Raw genomic sequence first — 13,565 nt, 5'->3', positions numbered from 1 at the left:
TCAGCACAACATTTGAACTACGCATCGCCAAAAGTTTCAGAAGCGTACAGGCTAATCATCTTGTCTCTGCTAGCTCTCTCTCTCTCTCCTCGTCTAATATATAGGGCATCACTGCCATCTCAAACACATCAACCGATCCACTGCCTAGAGCTAGCTCAACTGCTCGAGTGTTCGATCGTCGGGAGCTCAAGAAAGGCGGCTGCAATGGCTACCTCCTACCTTCTCCCTTGCTCTGTCCTCGTCACTGTGCTCGCGCTGTTCTCCATCGACGTGGCGCAGGGCGCCATCAGGGAGTACCAGTTCGATGTAAGTGCTGTGACAAGACTTCTTTTCTTCTTGCATTTAATAGTGCGATTAATCAATGTGGGCCGGCCATGCGGTAATGCAGGTGCAAATGACGAACGTGACGCGGTTGTGCAGCAGCAAGAGCATCGTGACGGTAAACGGCCAGTGCCCGGGGCCGACGATCTTCGCGAGGGAGGGCGACCTCGTCGTCGTTCGGGTCGTCAACCACGTCCCCTACAACATGAGCATCCACTGGTACGTACACACACGCATGCCACATTGCACGTACGTCTAGCGCCTCGTATAGCACGAACACATTGGTTGTGACCGACTGACTGATCGCCGGTGCGCGCGCGTGGATGCAGGCACGGCATCCGGCAGCTGCGGAGCGGGTGGGCGGACGGGCCGGCGTACATCACGCAGTGCCCGATCCAGAGCGGGCAGAGCTACGTGTACAAGTTCACCATCACCGGGCAGCGCGGCACGCTGTGGTGGCACGCGCACATCTCCTGGCTCCGCGCCACCGTCTACGGCCCCATCGTCATCCTCCCCGAGCTCGGCGTGCCCTACCCGTTCCCCGCGCCGCACAAGGAAGTCCCCCTCATGTTCGGTGAGTGGTGGACGGCGGACACGGAGGCGGTGATCAGCCAGGCTCTCCAGACCGGTGGAGGCCCCAACGTCTCCGATGCTTTCACGATCAATGGCCTCCCTGGGCCGCTCTACAACTGCTCTGCAAAAGGTTGCGTTTTTTAGATGCATGCACGTACAGCTCTGTGCAATTACGCCAAGGAGCATAGTTCAGTGAGTTGACCGCATGCATTATCGTCTCGTTTATATGCAGACACGTTCAAGCTGAAGGTGCAACCCGGGAAGACGTACATGCTCCGGATCATCAACGCTGCACTCAATGACGAGCTCTTCTTCTCCATCGCCGGCCACCCGCTCACCATCGTCGACGTCGACGCGGTCTACGTCAAGCCCTTCACTGTCGAGACCATCATCATCACCCCGGGCCAAACCACCAACGTGCTCCTCACCACCAAGCCGTCCTACCCAGGCGCGACCTACTACATGCTGGCTGCGCCCTACTCCACGGCGGCGTCCGGGACCTTCGACAACACCACCGTTGCCGGCATCCTCGAGTACGAGGACCCCAGGTCCCCCTCCCCCGCGGCCTTCAACAAGAACCTTCCGGTGTTAAAGCCGACCCTGCCGCAGATCAACGACACGAGTTTCGTCGCAAACTACACGGCCAAGCTCCGCAGCCTCGCCACCGCGCAGTACCCAGCCAACGTGCCGCAGGAGGTGGACAGGCGGTTCTTCTTCACGGTTGGGCTCGGCACGCACCCGTGCGCCGTGAACGGGACGTGCCAGGGGCCCAACGGCAGCCGGTTCGCGGCGTCCATCAGCAACGTCTCCTTCGTGCTCCCGACGACGGCGCTGCTGCAGTCGCACTTCACCGGCAAGTCCAAGGGGGTGTACTCGTCCAACTTCCCTGCCGCGCCTCTGATGCCGTTCAACTACACGGGGACGCCGCCGAACAACACGAACGTGGCCAACGGGACCAAGCTGGTCGTGCTCCCGTACGGCACCAACGTGGAGCTGGTGATGCAGGGCACGAGCATCCTCGGCGCCGAGAGCCACCCGCTGCACCTGCACGGCTTCAACTTCTTCGTGGTCGGGCAAGGGTTCGGCAACTTTGACCCTGTGAACGACCCGGCCAAGTTCAACCTCGTCGACCCCGTCGAGCGGAACACCGCCGGTGTGCCGGCAGCCGGGTGGGTGGCCATCCGATTCCGTGCAGACAATCCAGGTGAGAATTCAAGATCATCGTGGCATAACCGATTAAACAGAGCAATGCTCTGCATAAGGAAACGTGACTTGGTTCGTGCAGAATCTTAACAGTTTGTTTGAACGTGCGGTGCAGGGGTATGGTTCATGCATTGCCACTTGGAAGTTCACGTCAGCTGGGGCCTGAAAATGGCATGGCTGGTGCTGGACGGAGACCGCCCCAACGAGAAGCTTCTGCCTCCGCCGTCCGATCTCCCCAAGTGTTAGAGGATGCGCGGAATTGAAGATCGCCGTCAATGGCCGTGATTGATTGGCACCGACCATTTGGAACAGAGATCGCGTGTTCTCCAATTTGCATAGGATATTTCGCTGCTTTTGCTTGTGTTGCGGTTGGTGTTATGCAATGCTTTTATAGTGGTGTGCTTTTTCTTGTTGAGTCGTCATCTGGTTAGCTGCTGCCAGTGTCACGGGCAGCTGCCTTGATCAGAGCCTTCTTAGGCAACGGCTTTATTTTTTGACTTATTATCAGTTGCCATCTTTTGTAACAGGTGTGCTTCTCAAAATAACATGTACCACCATTGGAATTTCTTGAAGGAATTTTTTTTTATTTTTTCTTTTGCAGATCTCTATGTTGTGATCAAGTTAATCTATACTGCTTAACCCTTCGTGCGACCACTCCTCTCCCGGTTCGCTCTCCGCAGCCCACTCTAACTCTCACATGACACACCGATAGGTGAGTCATTCCACAGAATATTTTATAATATAATATTAAATTTACATGTGTTTCCGAATTTGATATCCTACCATATATACCAATGACTACATGTGATATAAATACCAAATCCTAAAGACATGTGAATTTAACGTTATATTCTGAAATCTCCCGCCATTCCACAACCAACCTCCCGCATCACTCGCGTCACCCTGCTCATCCTCTCCTCCTTCATCGTTGCCGACCTACTCGTACCCGCTAGCCCCTCACCCCAAAATGATGCTCCGTGTTTGCCAAAATACTCACGTTGCCTGCGCATCGATGCCGGCATCAGTTGTGTCGACCCTGCACTCATCCCCGCATGCATCGGCAACCCCTCTTGCCTCAGTGTAGGACTCCAATCCCGAATTCCCCTAGTCCTCATGTATCAATCCCTGAATCAATAGTTGATACGTGTTGTTTACAATAAAAATGGCATCACAATTATACATTAAATGATATTATAGCATAAGTCTACCAAATATAGAGGTCTTAATCCATAGGATTCATTACATTCACAGCCTACCAACCAAATCAACAGCAACAGAAGCTAAATAGATGGCACAATGCCACACGCTTTGACTTGGATGCGAACGCAACCTCAGACCATTACTCATCTTCTCCATCCTCAGCGAAGTTGTATCCGGGCTTCTCATCTAATCAACAAGCAAGAATAAATATGAAGGGTACTTATCAAGCAATAATACTACTCAAGCATTTAATAGATGCTTAAATGGTTAACAAGGATTGAGGTTGTACGATATAGCTTTAAGCATAAAGCTGGTTTTGATGCAATTGATTAAGTGTGTCATCTAGTTTAAAAGCATGTACCTGACAACTCAAGTTATTAAGCTATATTTAGGGGTTTTGGACCAGGGCACAGTTCCCATCTTTTAAGTCTGGTGGACACAATATTGATTATATCACGATACACATGCATAATTACCAACACATGGGCACACAACCCACACTCATCCATCAATGATTACTCACACCCTCAAGTCTAACCAAAGTGTGGCCAAAGTTTCGCGTGCCTATAATCGTGGACACAACTATTCAAGTAGATTTATGCTCTGAGTAAGATGAAGGGCCAATCCCTTTACCATATATAATAGGGATATGTGGTTATACAAAGGTGACTTAGCATGATGACACAATGATCCGGTTCTTACATAGCCGAGTCTGACATCTTCATTAGCACGAATACCACAAAGGTAGGTGTGCCCCCATCAGGCATCCTCCTCAAGGACAACCTAACTTGCCCATGCCAAAACACATATCAATCACAACAACTCACATCACACACGTGCATCTTATATGAATTATCATGTATTGTTTCAGTACTCCATCTCCGAAGAGAGGTATTCAACCTAAGCATACTAGTTGTCAAGACACCATCCGGCATTAATATAGCTAATGACGGAGGTAACTAGGGTTATCGTAGAATAATGATATCAAGCATTCAAAGGCATGGCATAACAATAGGTCATAACTATTGCAAACATTTGAATTAAAGCTAGTATATAAGCATGCGATGATATAACCAGTTTTAAGTTTGATGTTTTAGATTATCAAAGATAGGTTCAATATGGTCAGAATTAGGACTTGCCTTCTTCAAAGTCATCTTGTCCTTTCCCGAATTTTTCCTCCCAATAATAAAGTTGTTAACATATCATATTATCATTGTCTAGATAAAACAATTACTTTAACACATATACCAACAACCAATTCAAATTGCTATTTTTGTACATGTAGCATAAAAGCAATATGAAGAAATCCCTCAGGGCTCAGGAGGCGATCAAGTTGCAAGAGCAAATTCATTGTGAGCTCTTGATGTCATTTTACATGTTACTGTTCGTCCGCGTTCCTTCTTTTTCATCAGTCAACAAAGCATGAGAAGGGAAGCGCTGCATCGCTCAATCGGCCGGGTTGGGTCAAGCATCCTTCTCCCCGTTGGGAATTGTAGAAGGAAAGAACACACGCTAGGACACCAACCATGCAGGTAGCACCTACTGGATGGGTATCTTGGGATCCATGGCAAGTGATCATGCATCAATTGTTAAACATATATATACTCCTAGAAATTTACTGTCTGTAGGTGAAAACCTGCGTCGAGAATCAACGATTTCTGAACTTGGAGAAGAGGCAATGGAGGAAACTACGTTCCATGTTGGTGACAGCGACGAACAGATTTATTTTCCAATTGATGTAACAGGATAATTCTCCCTTTCAAGAAATTGGTGGCCGTGGGCCGCGTGCATATGTGTGATGTTCTGATTAAGCTGCACAACCTAACTAGGAATGTAACATTTGCACATAGTATCTAGAACACCTTTTCTACAGGTGAACACTTTTTTTTGGCACCAGAAGCCTGTTGATGTGTTCATAATTTGCCGGTTTAAATGTCAAGGATATGGAGTAAATTTACTCCAAATAAGAAGCATTTTCTGCATTTGGTTTTAAAGCATTACTGTAGATGTTGACACTTGATCTCCCTGATTTCGTTGAGGGTCCAAAACCATCTAGTACTAGTTTAGGGACCAATAATCAATCATCATAATTGACGAAAATACCAAATTCGTGTAGGACAAGATCTTTCGAGGAACAGGTGGAGGACAAGCTCTTTTGGGGAACAATTGTGGGACAAGATCTTCACTGGTGATTGGGGAATTCGCTAAATATCTACCGATTCTTCCGTTTACCACTATCGAGACAAAATCTTTTACTCTTCAGCGCAGTTTGCCGTTCAGTTCAGCAAGTCTTTTGCATCGAAAGCTACGTGACCACGGATGCAAAACTGCAAATTAAACTAGCGGCGAATGCATGGTCAAAAGAGAGATCGTTGCCGCATACTTTAGCCACACTCTAAAGCTAGAGCACTCCAGCTAGCTCGAGCAGCTCGCCTGCCCCTGATCGTTCATCTACCGAATCACCAAACTAATAGCGCCGCCCCAAGCTGCGCGTCTGTCGACCATGTAGAAACCACGAAGAAATGGCGGTGGTAGTTGCCATGCACTCGCTTGCAATCTCCTATATATGGAGAGAACTCTAGCGCTTGTCCCAACACACACATTCCATCTCTTCGCCTAGCCATCTTCTCCTCTAGAGCTCGAGAGCGACTCCAGCTGATCGCTGCTCGAGCCTACAAACCATGGCCATGGCTGTCTCCTCTGCTCTTCCATGCTCTCTCCTCATGGGGACCCTAGTGCTCCTCTCCTCCATCATCCAAGCGCAAGGCATCACGAGGCACTACGACTTCAATGTACGTCCGCTAGCCACTACAATGTCTATCTAGCTACCGGTGCATGCATAGCCAAATCTAGCACGCGTGCGAGCGTTCGTGCATGCATGCCTGCCCGTCTTGATTTCTCACGGTGCTCTTGATGAACCTGCAGGTGACAATGGCAAACGTGACACGGCTGTGCGCCAGCAAGAGCATCATCACGGTGAACGGGCAGTTCCCCGGCCCCAATCTCGTCGCGAGAGAAGGCGACCGCGTCGTCGTCCGCGTGACCAACCACGTCCAGCACAACATCTCCCTCCACTGGTAAGTACTCCTACGTGACAGTCAAGAACATGCCCGTTGGTGCAACCACTTTTAGCTTTCATGTGTGTGTGGAATTTCTGCGGGGTGTTCTACAAACTAAAGCTAAAAGTGGTTACACTAACGCGCATGTTCTTGACTGTCATGTATGAGTAAATCATCGATGTTGATGAATTAAAAAAGTTAAATGATAATACTGTGGAAGATACATATAATATTCCAAATAAATAAGAATAGATTAATAGAATACAACCCAGGCAAATACTTTTCAAATTTTGATTTAAAAGTTAGGCTTTGGCAAGTCAAGATGGCAGAAGTATAATATTATAATATACTTCAACCACTAGTCCACTTCTTGCGCGTAATTTTATATTCAATAATTACTATTTGGATGTTATTTGGTATTATTCATATACTATTTAGTATTGTTTGCACAACATAAGAATAGTAAAAACTTAATTTAAAATATTATTTTAAACAGTATCAACAATACTAAAATAATTTGTACAAACCGGCCACTGTAAATTATAGAATTCTTATCGTCCCCTGTAAATTTATGTGAAGTGGCTTCTATAGGACATATCTTTAGGAGATATATTATTCTACAATATCCCTTAACACAATAGAACATATATTACTGAATATCCCTTGATTCTCCAATTATTTGGAGAAATCACATATATCTAGTAATATATGTTCTCTCTATATATATAAGTATCTTTTTACGAGTCGTAATCTGCCGCGCCGTGAACGCTCGCCGATCGTTGTCGCCAGGCACGGCATCCGGCAGCTGCGCACCGGGTGGTCCGACGGGCCGGCGTACATCACGCAGTGCCCGATCCAGACGGGGCAGAGCTACGTGTACAACTTCACCATCGTCGGGCAGCGCGGCACGCTGTGGTGGCACGCGCACATCTCCTGGGTCCGCGCCACGGTCTACGGAGCCATCGTCATCCTCCCCAAGCTCGGCGTCCCCTACCCGTTCCCAGCGCCGCACAAGGAAGTCCCCGTCATCTTCGGTGAGTGGTCGATCGATGTGAACGGCTGAACACGAAGAGAAAATGATCGTGTTGTTGCTAGTAATTCGTGCACCGGTTGTAATCACGAAATCCGGTTCGTTTTCGGTGGTAGGTGAGTGGTGGATGGCGGATACGGAGGTGGTGATCAGTCAGGCGCTTCAGACCGGCGGAGGCCCAAATGTCTCTGACGCTCACACGATCAACGGCTTCCCAGGGCCGCTCTACAACTGCTCTGCAAAAGGTACGTTTCTCTGGTATCGGAAGGCGCGCTACACCATGCTCATCGTGCATTTTATGATTGAACTATATTTTTTCTGTACAGAGCATGATATAAGAAGACTAACAAAATTAGATTTATCAATTTTAGACATCTCAGGATTTAGTTACAAATTTATCAATATTTAATATATTCACTTAATTACAGGAAAAATAGTAGCATTTTCATGTATGCACATAATTTTAACATGTAGGCATAGTAATACAAAACCCAACAAAATTGGTTTCATATTTATTTGAGCTCTACATATTTTTCTATGCATTTTAAATTATTTCAGCCGATTTATCAATACAACTAATATTCCTTTCGGTATTTTCTAGAATTTCCTAAAAATCAAAATACCCTAAAATACTTTTTTACCCAAATCCACCTAGCTATAGTCTGGATCGGTGGGTCTAGGATCCATTGGATCGGGTCAAAATGTTTGACCTCAGTCAAAATTGACCGAGCGTGCGACAACGCTCAGGTCGAAAGGTGGCAAGACGATGTGGCAAGGGAAGGAGGGAGGGAAGGGGCATGCGATGCTCAGGAGAGCATGGCGAAGTTCAACGTGGCTTAGTCGGGGTTAGGGAGAGCACGTGGCCTAGAGTTTATCGGCGAGGTGGACGTGGTACTTGTCCAGCGTGAATGAAGATGGGCGCGTGGGAGCTTCGATTGGGGAAGTGGCTCAGGAAGATAGGGATCCGATGGAGGAGCTTGCGGAGGACCTCCTTGGCATTGGAGCACCGGAGGTCGGGTAGCGGGGAGCGGCAGCGATTTTGTCGCTAGCGAAGGCTGAGGGCGGGGGACATGTGGATGGCTAGATCGACATCCTTGTTCAGATCTAATGGTCATTGACGCCAAACTCCATGTACACCTAAAAAAAAACAAAACCAATTTTTTTAAAAAAAACATAGTGCTTAAACAGTGCGCCGATGCTCCTAGCAGCCTCCAACTTAATCCTTCGGTGTTAAAGAGATAGTATATATGTATCTTAGACGTCTGAGAGAAGTCAGAAGTGGTACTTTCTTCATTAAAAAACATATACCCCTTATATTTCAAAACATAAGACACGTTCATTGTCTTCAAAACTAAACTTTGATCTCTAGTTTCTTTTGCAGTATATTGTTCAAAATAAAAAAAAAACCGTGAACATAAGAAAACACTTTCAAATATAAACTCAATGCACTATTTTTGTAAAATATATAAAGAGAGTGGTTTTATAAAACGAGGGCTAGCTTCATCTGTAAACAAAGAACGAGGAGTTACACGCAAGAATCTTAGTGCTAAACAGAAAGGAAAAGTTGAGGTTTATGAACGATCTGTTTTCTTTTTCCATGCATGTTTAAGTTTTCAAATGCAATCATACAAGAGATCGAGCTCGTTTTCACGAAGGTTGGTTGATCAAAATCACCAAAAGCGAGAAGATTCGGAGTTTCTTTCTCGAAACAGAATTTGGCATTAATTGTGTTGTTGGAAATGGAAATAATGCAAATGTTGCTGTCATGGGATGTAAGTTGTACTTGACCTAACACATTTGGTGTACTGAAGAATGCTGGGTCCGGCAGGTGTTACGTAAACAAAATCTTAGTTACGCCTCCAGATAGGTGCGCTTTCTATTTGTTCAGGTCGGCATCGGTCGAAGCTTAATTTGTAAAACGTGCTAATTACCGTGTCCTGCATGCATGACACGCAGACACATACAAGCTGAAGGTGAAGCCCGGGAAAACGTACATGCTGCGCCTCATCAACGCGGCACTCAACGACGAGCTCTTCTTCTCCGTCGCCAACCACTCGCTCACCGTCGTCGAGGTCGACGCCGTCTACGTCAAGCCCTTCACCGTCGACACCCTTGTCATCGCCCCGGGCCAAACCACCAACGTCCTTCTCGCCTCCAAGCCGTTCTACCCCGGCGCCAACTTCTACATGTCCGCCGCGCCCTACTCCACCGCCAGGTCGGGCACCTTTGACAACACCACCGTCGCCGGCATCCTCGAGTACCAATACCCCGACTCCCCCTCCGCGTCGTCAAGCTTCAACAAGGCATTGCCACTCCTCAAGCCGACCCTTCCGCAGCTCAACGACACCGACTTCGTCGGCAACTTCACCGCCAAGCTCCGCAGCCTCGCAACTCCGCAGTACCCGGCGGCGGTGCCGCAGACGGTGGACAAGCGGTTCTTCTTCACGGTCGGGCTTGGCACGCACCCGTGCCCCGCGAACACGACGTGCCAGGGGCCCACCAACACGACGCAGTTCGCGGCGTCCGTGAACAACGTCTCCTTCGTGCTCCCCACCAAGGCGCTGCTGCACTCGCACTTCACCGGCCTGTCCAGCGGCGTCTACTCGTCGGACTTCCCGGTCGCGCCGCTGACGCCGTTCAACTACACGGGGACGCCGCCGAACAACACGAACGTGGCCAACGGGACCAAGCTGGTCGTGCTGCCGTACGGCGCCTCCGTGGAGCTGGTTATGCAGGGCACGAGTATCCTCGGCGTCGAGAGCCACCCGCTGCACCTGCACGGCTTCAACTTCTTCGTGGTCGGGCAAGGGTACGGCAACTACGACCCGGCGAACGACCCGGCCAAGTTCAACCTCGTCGACCCCGTCGAGCGGAATACCGCCGGCGTGCCGGCCGGTGGCTGGGTGGCCATCCGCTTCCTTGCCGACAACCCAGGTAAGATTGACTGTCGACGCATGTAGGTATAAGAATGCAGGAAACAAATTCTATGCGCACTTGTCTTACACGTGCCATGTGAACGCACAGGTGTATGGTTCATGCATTGCCATTTGGAGGTGCACACAACATGGGGTCTCAGAATGGCATGGCTGGTGCTCGATGGCAGCCTCCCGCACCAGAAGCTGCTCCCTCCGCCGTCTGATCTTCCCAAATGCTAATTAGACTCGCTCCTGCCGATTGGTTTCAAAAATAAATGTGAATTAGACTTGATCACATATGCTGGATTTTTTTCTTGTTTACTTTGTTAGTTCCCAATTGCAATTCTTTCGACTTCCATTTTAGTCGGTTCCTAGCTGACCTTTGTGTTTTTTCCTATTCGTTTGCCACTTTGTATTGGCAATGTTTTGATACTTTTCAGCCAATAAACAATGGCGTGACTTGCACCAAGTAGCAAAGAATTTCATGTGTCTTTTTTGTTCAAGATTATTTGACTTTTTTCGAGTGGCTTCTCTTGAATAAAAGAGAAAATCATATTTAAAAAAAAATCAAACATGGGTTACCAAGTCTGTATTAAACTCTTGAGTACATTTTAAAAGTTTAATACAGAAAGTAACCCATGTTAAGTTCTTTTAGAGTTGCTAATGACGGTATGACATACCTAAAATTTGTCATATCAAGTAAAAGTGGGCAGCGCGTACCTTGTTATGTCACGCTACATTAAGTAAATTGGTTGGGACTCGGGAACCTGTAAAACATGGCATTAAATTATTGATTTGTATATATTTTTAAAATCAAATATTTGTAAATATGTGTATCCATTTAAAACAATCATAAGTATATGTTTCAATCGCCGTTGGAAGGGCGACAAGCCATTATGGCCCCAGCGGTAGAAAGTGAAAAATCCACCAATCAACGGAATATTTGAAGCGAAATTCTTATTTCACTGTTGCACACGAGCATCCTAACTCGCGCGCAACCGAGGGAGCGACCCACAGAACTCGCATGCAACCGGCGGCCCACGTAACAGTCTAAGTCGCAATCCACATAAAACTTTTTATTGATAATTTTTTCTCGATAACTTTTCAAAAAAATTTATTTTTTTCTCAAATTTTTTTCTCGATAACTACCTCTCAAAACTTTGAGCTAGAAAAGTTATTTTAGAAAACTCTCCAAAAACGAAAAAACTTTCCAAAAAGGGGAAGTTTTTGAGCTATCTGGAGGAAGCGTGACTTCCTCTGCTCACGCGCGCCCGGGAGATAGCACGCTCCTATTTGAAGGCCGTTCGGGTCATCGAAGCAGCCGAGTGGAAGGCCGTCCCATCCAAGCCCACAAAGTTAGATCCGTGCGGAGTATGGCCAGAAATCAAGTGAACGGTTGCCCAATTATTACGGGCCGCCTCACTCTGTTCAGGGCGTGGCCCGAGTCGTCTAATGAACTAGCTGTACATTGCTTCCGTTGGTGTCAACGGAAGGCTACGAGCGTGGAGCGTCTCGCAGTTTGCAAAGCCTCGCTCTCCTCACCACGCCCGTGGGGTCGTGCCTGCGTCGTACGACTGTACGAGTCTTGTCATGGCCAAGTTGGCGACAGTATCACTCTATTTTTTTAAGTATATAGTCGCTCACTTTACTTGTCACTGTTTTTTACTGTAACGAGTTTAATCTTACGCATTTAGAAAGATTATAGATATTTAAAACTTTTATATTATTAGATTTATTATGAAACAAATATTATTAGTATTATATATTTTTAAGTATTTATGAATCTTTAAAAAAAAATATGGTCAAATTTACTACTCTAAAACTAGAGTGACAAGTAAAAATATTCATTTCACTTTCAAGGATGGATGGAGCAAGGAAGACAACGATAGTAGTACATTCTTCCGCCATTGACCGAGGCGAAGCTTCTATAGGCTTCCTGGGACATCGACACTTCAACTCCGCGTACAACTGGACATGCTAGTTTACTCTCTGTTTGCCTCGCAGTTGCCTATGGGCAGACAAAACTATACATGTTACGCGCATGTTGACGGTTGAGGCCACAGAATGCTCGGCCCCCCCCCCTGCTTCACATGACCACGGCACAGAGACGACTCGACTAGAGACATCATTTTGTACGCAATGTCCAGCTTGCCGTTTAGTGTGTCACGCCATGGCACCTGTGCTCAACTACTTAAAACGCACTGTCGCCGGGACCCATCACCCAAGTTGCGAGTACATCTGTGGCTGCCCAATCCACGACGCCGAATGAAAACAGCACCACATGGCACGTAGCACTCGAGTTTGATCCTGCGAAATCTAGCGGAATCGTATAAAATTCTGGGTGCCGCGCAACTATCTCTCCTGTGTCGATCCCCTCGCTCGTGCTAAGATTGATGTGATGTCTCGCTGATCTGCAGGTTCAGTGAACCGGCAGCCTGGTGAGCGATGACCTAGTGTGAACGGCATATTTTTTGGCGACCCCACCTAAGCGCCTGGGCGTGCGCTGCGGCTATATCTCGGCGTCCCAGCGTCGTGGCATGCGCCTGATTCGTTCGCGCCAACGGCGACGACGACCTGCCTTGTCCGTAACTGCGAACGCCGAGCTGCAGTAACTTTCTGCAGTGATTGCTGACGGCCTGTTGCTATGCTGATAGTGTTGTGTTGGGCTCTTCTTGGTATGTACTTGTTGCAAGCTACATCTGATACCACCAATATGTTGTGTTGTTTATTTTTGTTTCAGTTTACTTGAGTTTTGAATCCTTCACGTGAAGCAACGAGCGACAAAATGTAACCCTGGCTAGGCTTAACTGTGTCTTCTGCAACGCCACTTGTGACACGAATTTCGAACACCATGTCCTGCATGTCTTATCCACATCTCTCTCTCTGACCACTGTCCTCTTCTCCTTGCAAATCAAAGCGGCTCAAGGCAACCTTGGACCTTCAGGTTCAAGAATTTCTGGGTTAAAATACCAGGCTTCTTTGAAGTGGTTCGGCAAGAATGGGCTGAGCAACCTTCTCATTAAGAGCCATGTCACATCCTCTACCACCGGCTCACGACAACAGCACATCATCTTAGAATTTAGAGTTGAAGCATATCTCTGACGCAAAGTTGAAGCTGTAGATGGCGCGGAAGTTATTTGACTGTTATATATTGCGTAAGAGAGCCGGACACTCACCCAACTGGAGTTTCAGCTTCACCATAAACTTAAAAGAAGAATTTTGGACCTAGTTGTCACAGAAAGATACCAACAATCGAGGGTTACT

General features: G+C 47.5%; 2 protein-coding genes across 2 annotated transcripts; both read left to right on the top strand.

Annotated features, from left to right (window-relative positions):
• On the top strand, window positions 1-2,697 carry LOC133924292 (laccase-12-like). The gene is made up of 5 exons (XM_062369765.1): window positions 1-306; window positions 389-540; window positions 651-1,024; window positions 1,127-2,098; window positions 2,213-2,697. Exons 1-5 carry the CDS (start codon window positions 205-207, stop codon window positions 2,341-2,343), a joined length of 1,731 nt encoding a protein of 576 aa, XP_062225749.1. The 5' UTR covers window positions 1-204; the 3' UTR covers window positions 2,344-2,697.
• A 3,013-nt stretch (window positions 2,698-5,710) lies between these two features.
• Window positions 5,711-10,770, top strand: LOC133924283 (laccase-4-like). The gene is made up of 6 exons (XM_062369755.1): window positions 5,711-6,089; window positions 6,223-6,374; window positions 7,146-7,390; window positions 7,503-7,631; window positions 9,343-10,320; window positions 10,411-10,770. The coding sequence occupies exons 1-6, from the start codon at window positions 5,979-5,981 to the stop codon at window positions 10,539-10,541; spliced, it is 1,746 nt and encodes a 581-aa protein (XP_062225739.1). The 5' UTR covers window positions 5,711-5,978; the 3' UTR covers window positions 10,542-10,770.
• The last annotated feature ends 2,795 nt before the right edge of the window (window positions 10,771-13,565 follow it).

Source organism: Phragmites australis, chromosome 1 (assembly GCF_958298935.1).
Source record: "Phragmites australis chromosome 1, lpPhrAust1.1, whole genome shotgun sequence".
Taxonomy (NCBI): Eukaryota; Viridiplantae; Streptophyta; class Magnoliopsida; order Poales; family Poaceae; genus Phragmites; species Phragmites australis.
This window is presented reverse-complemented; position numbering and strand designations above follow the sequence as displayed.

What these genes read in the sequence shown, in the direction of transcription:
- LOC133924283 (XM_062369755.1), top strand. Translation starts at nt 5,979, where the DNA reads ATGGCCATGGCTGTCTCCTCTGCTCTTCCATGCTCTCTCCTCATGGGG. An exon ending in CACAACATCTCCCTCCACTG is followed by an intron (nt 6,375 to 7,145) that starts GTAAGTACTCCT and finishes CGTTGTCGCCAG; the next exon opens with GCACGGCATCCGGCAGCTGC. An exon ending in CTACAACTGCTCTGCAAAAG is followed by an intron (nt 7,632 to 9,342) that starts GTACGTTTCTCT and finishes CATGACACGCAG; the next exon opens with ACACATACAAGCTGAAGGTG.
- LOC133924292 (XM_062369765.1), top strand. Translation starts at nt 205, where the DNA reads ATGGCTACCTCCTACCTTCTCCCTTGCTCTGTCCTCGTCACTGTGCTC. An exon ending in TCAGGGAGTACCAGTTCGAT is followed by an intron (nt 307 to 388) that starts GTAAGTGCTGTG and finishes GCGGTAATGCAG; the next exon opens with GTGCAAATGACGAACGTGAC. An exon ending in ATTCCGTGCAGACAATCCAG is followed by an intron (nt 2,099 to 2,212) that starts GTGAGAATTCAA and finishes CGTGCGGTGCAG; the next exon opens with GGGTATGGTTCATGCATTGC.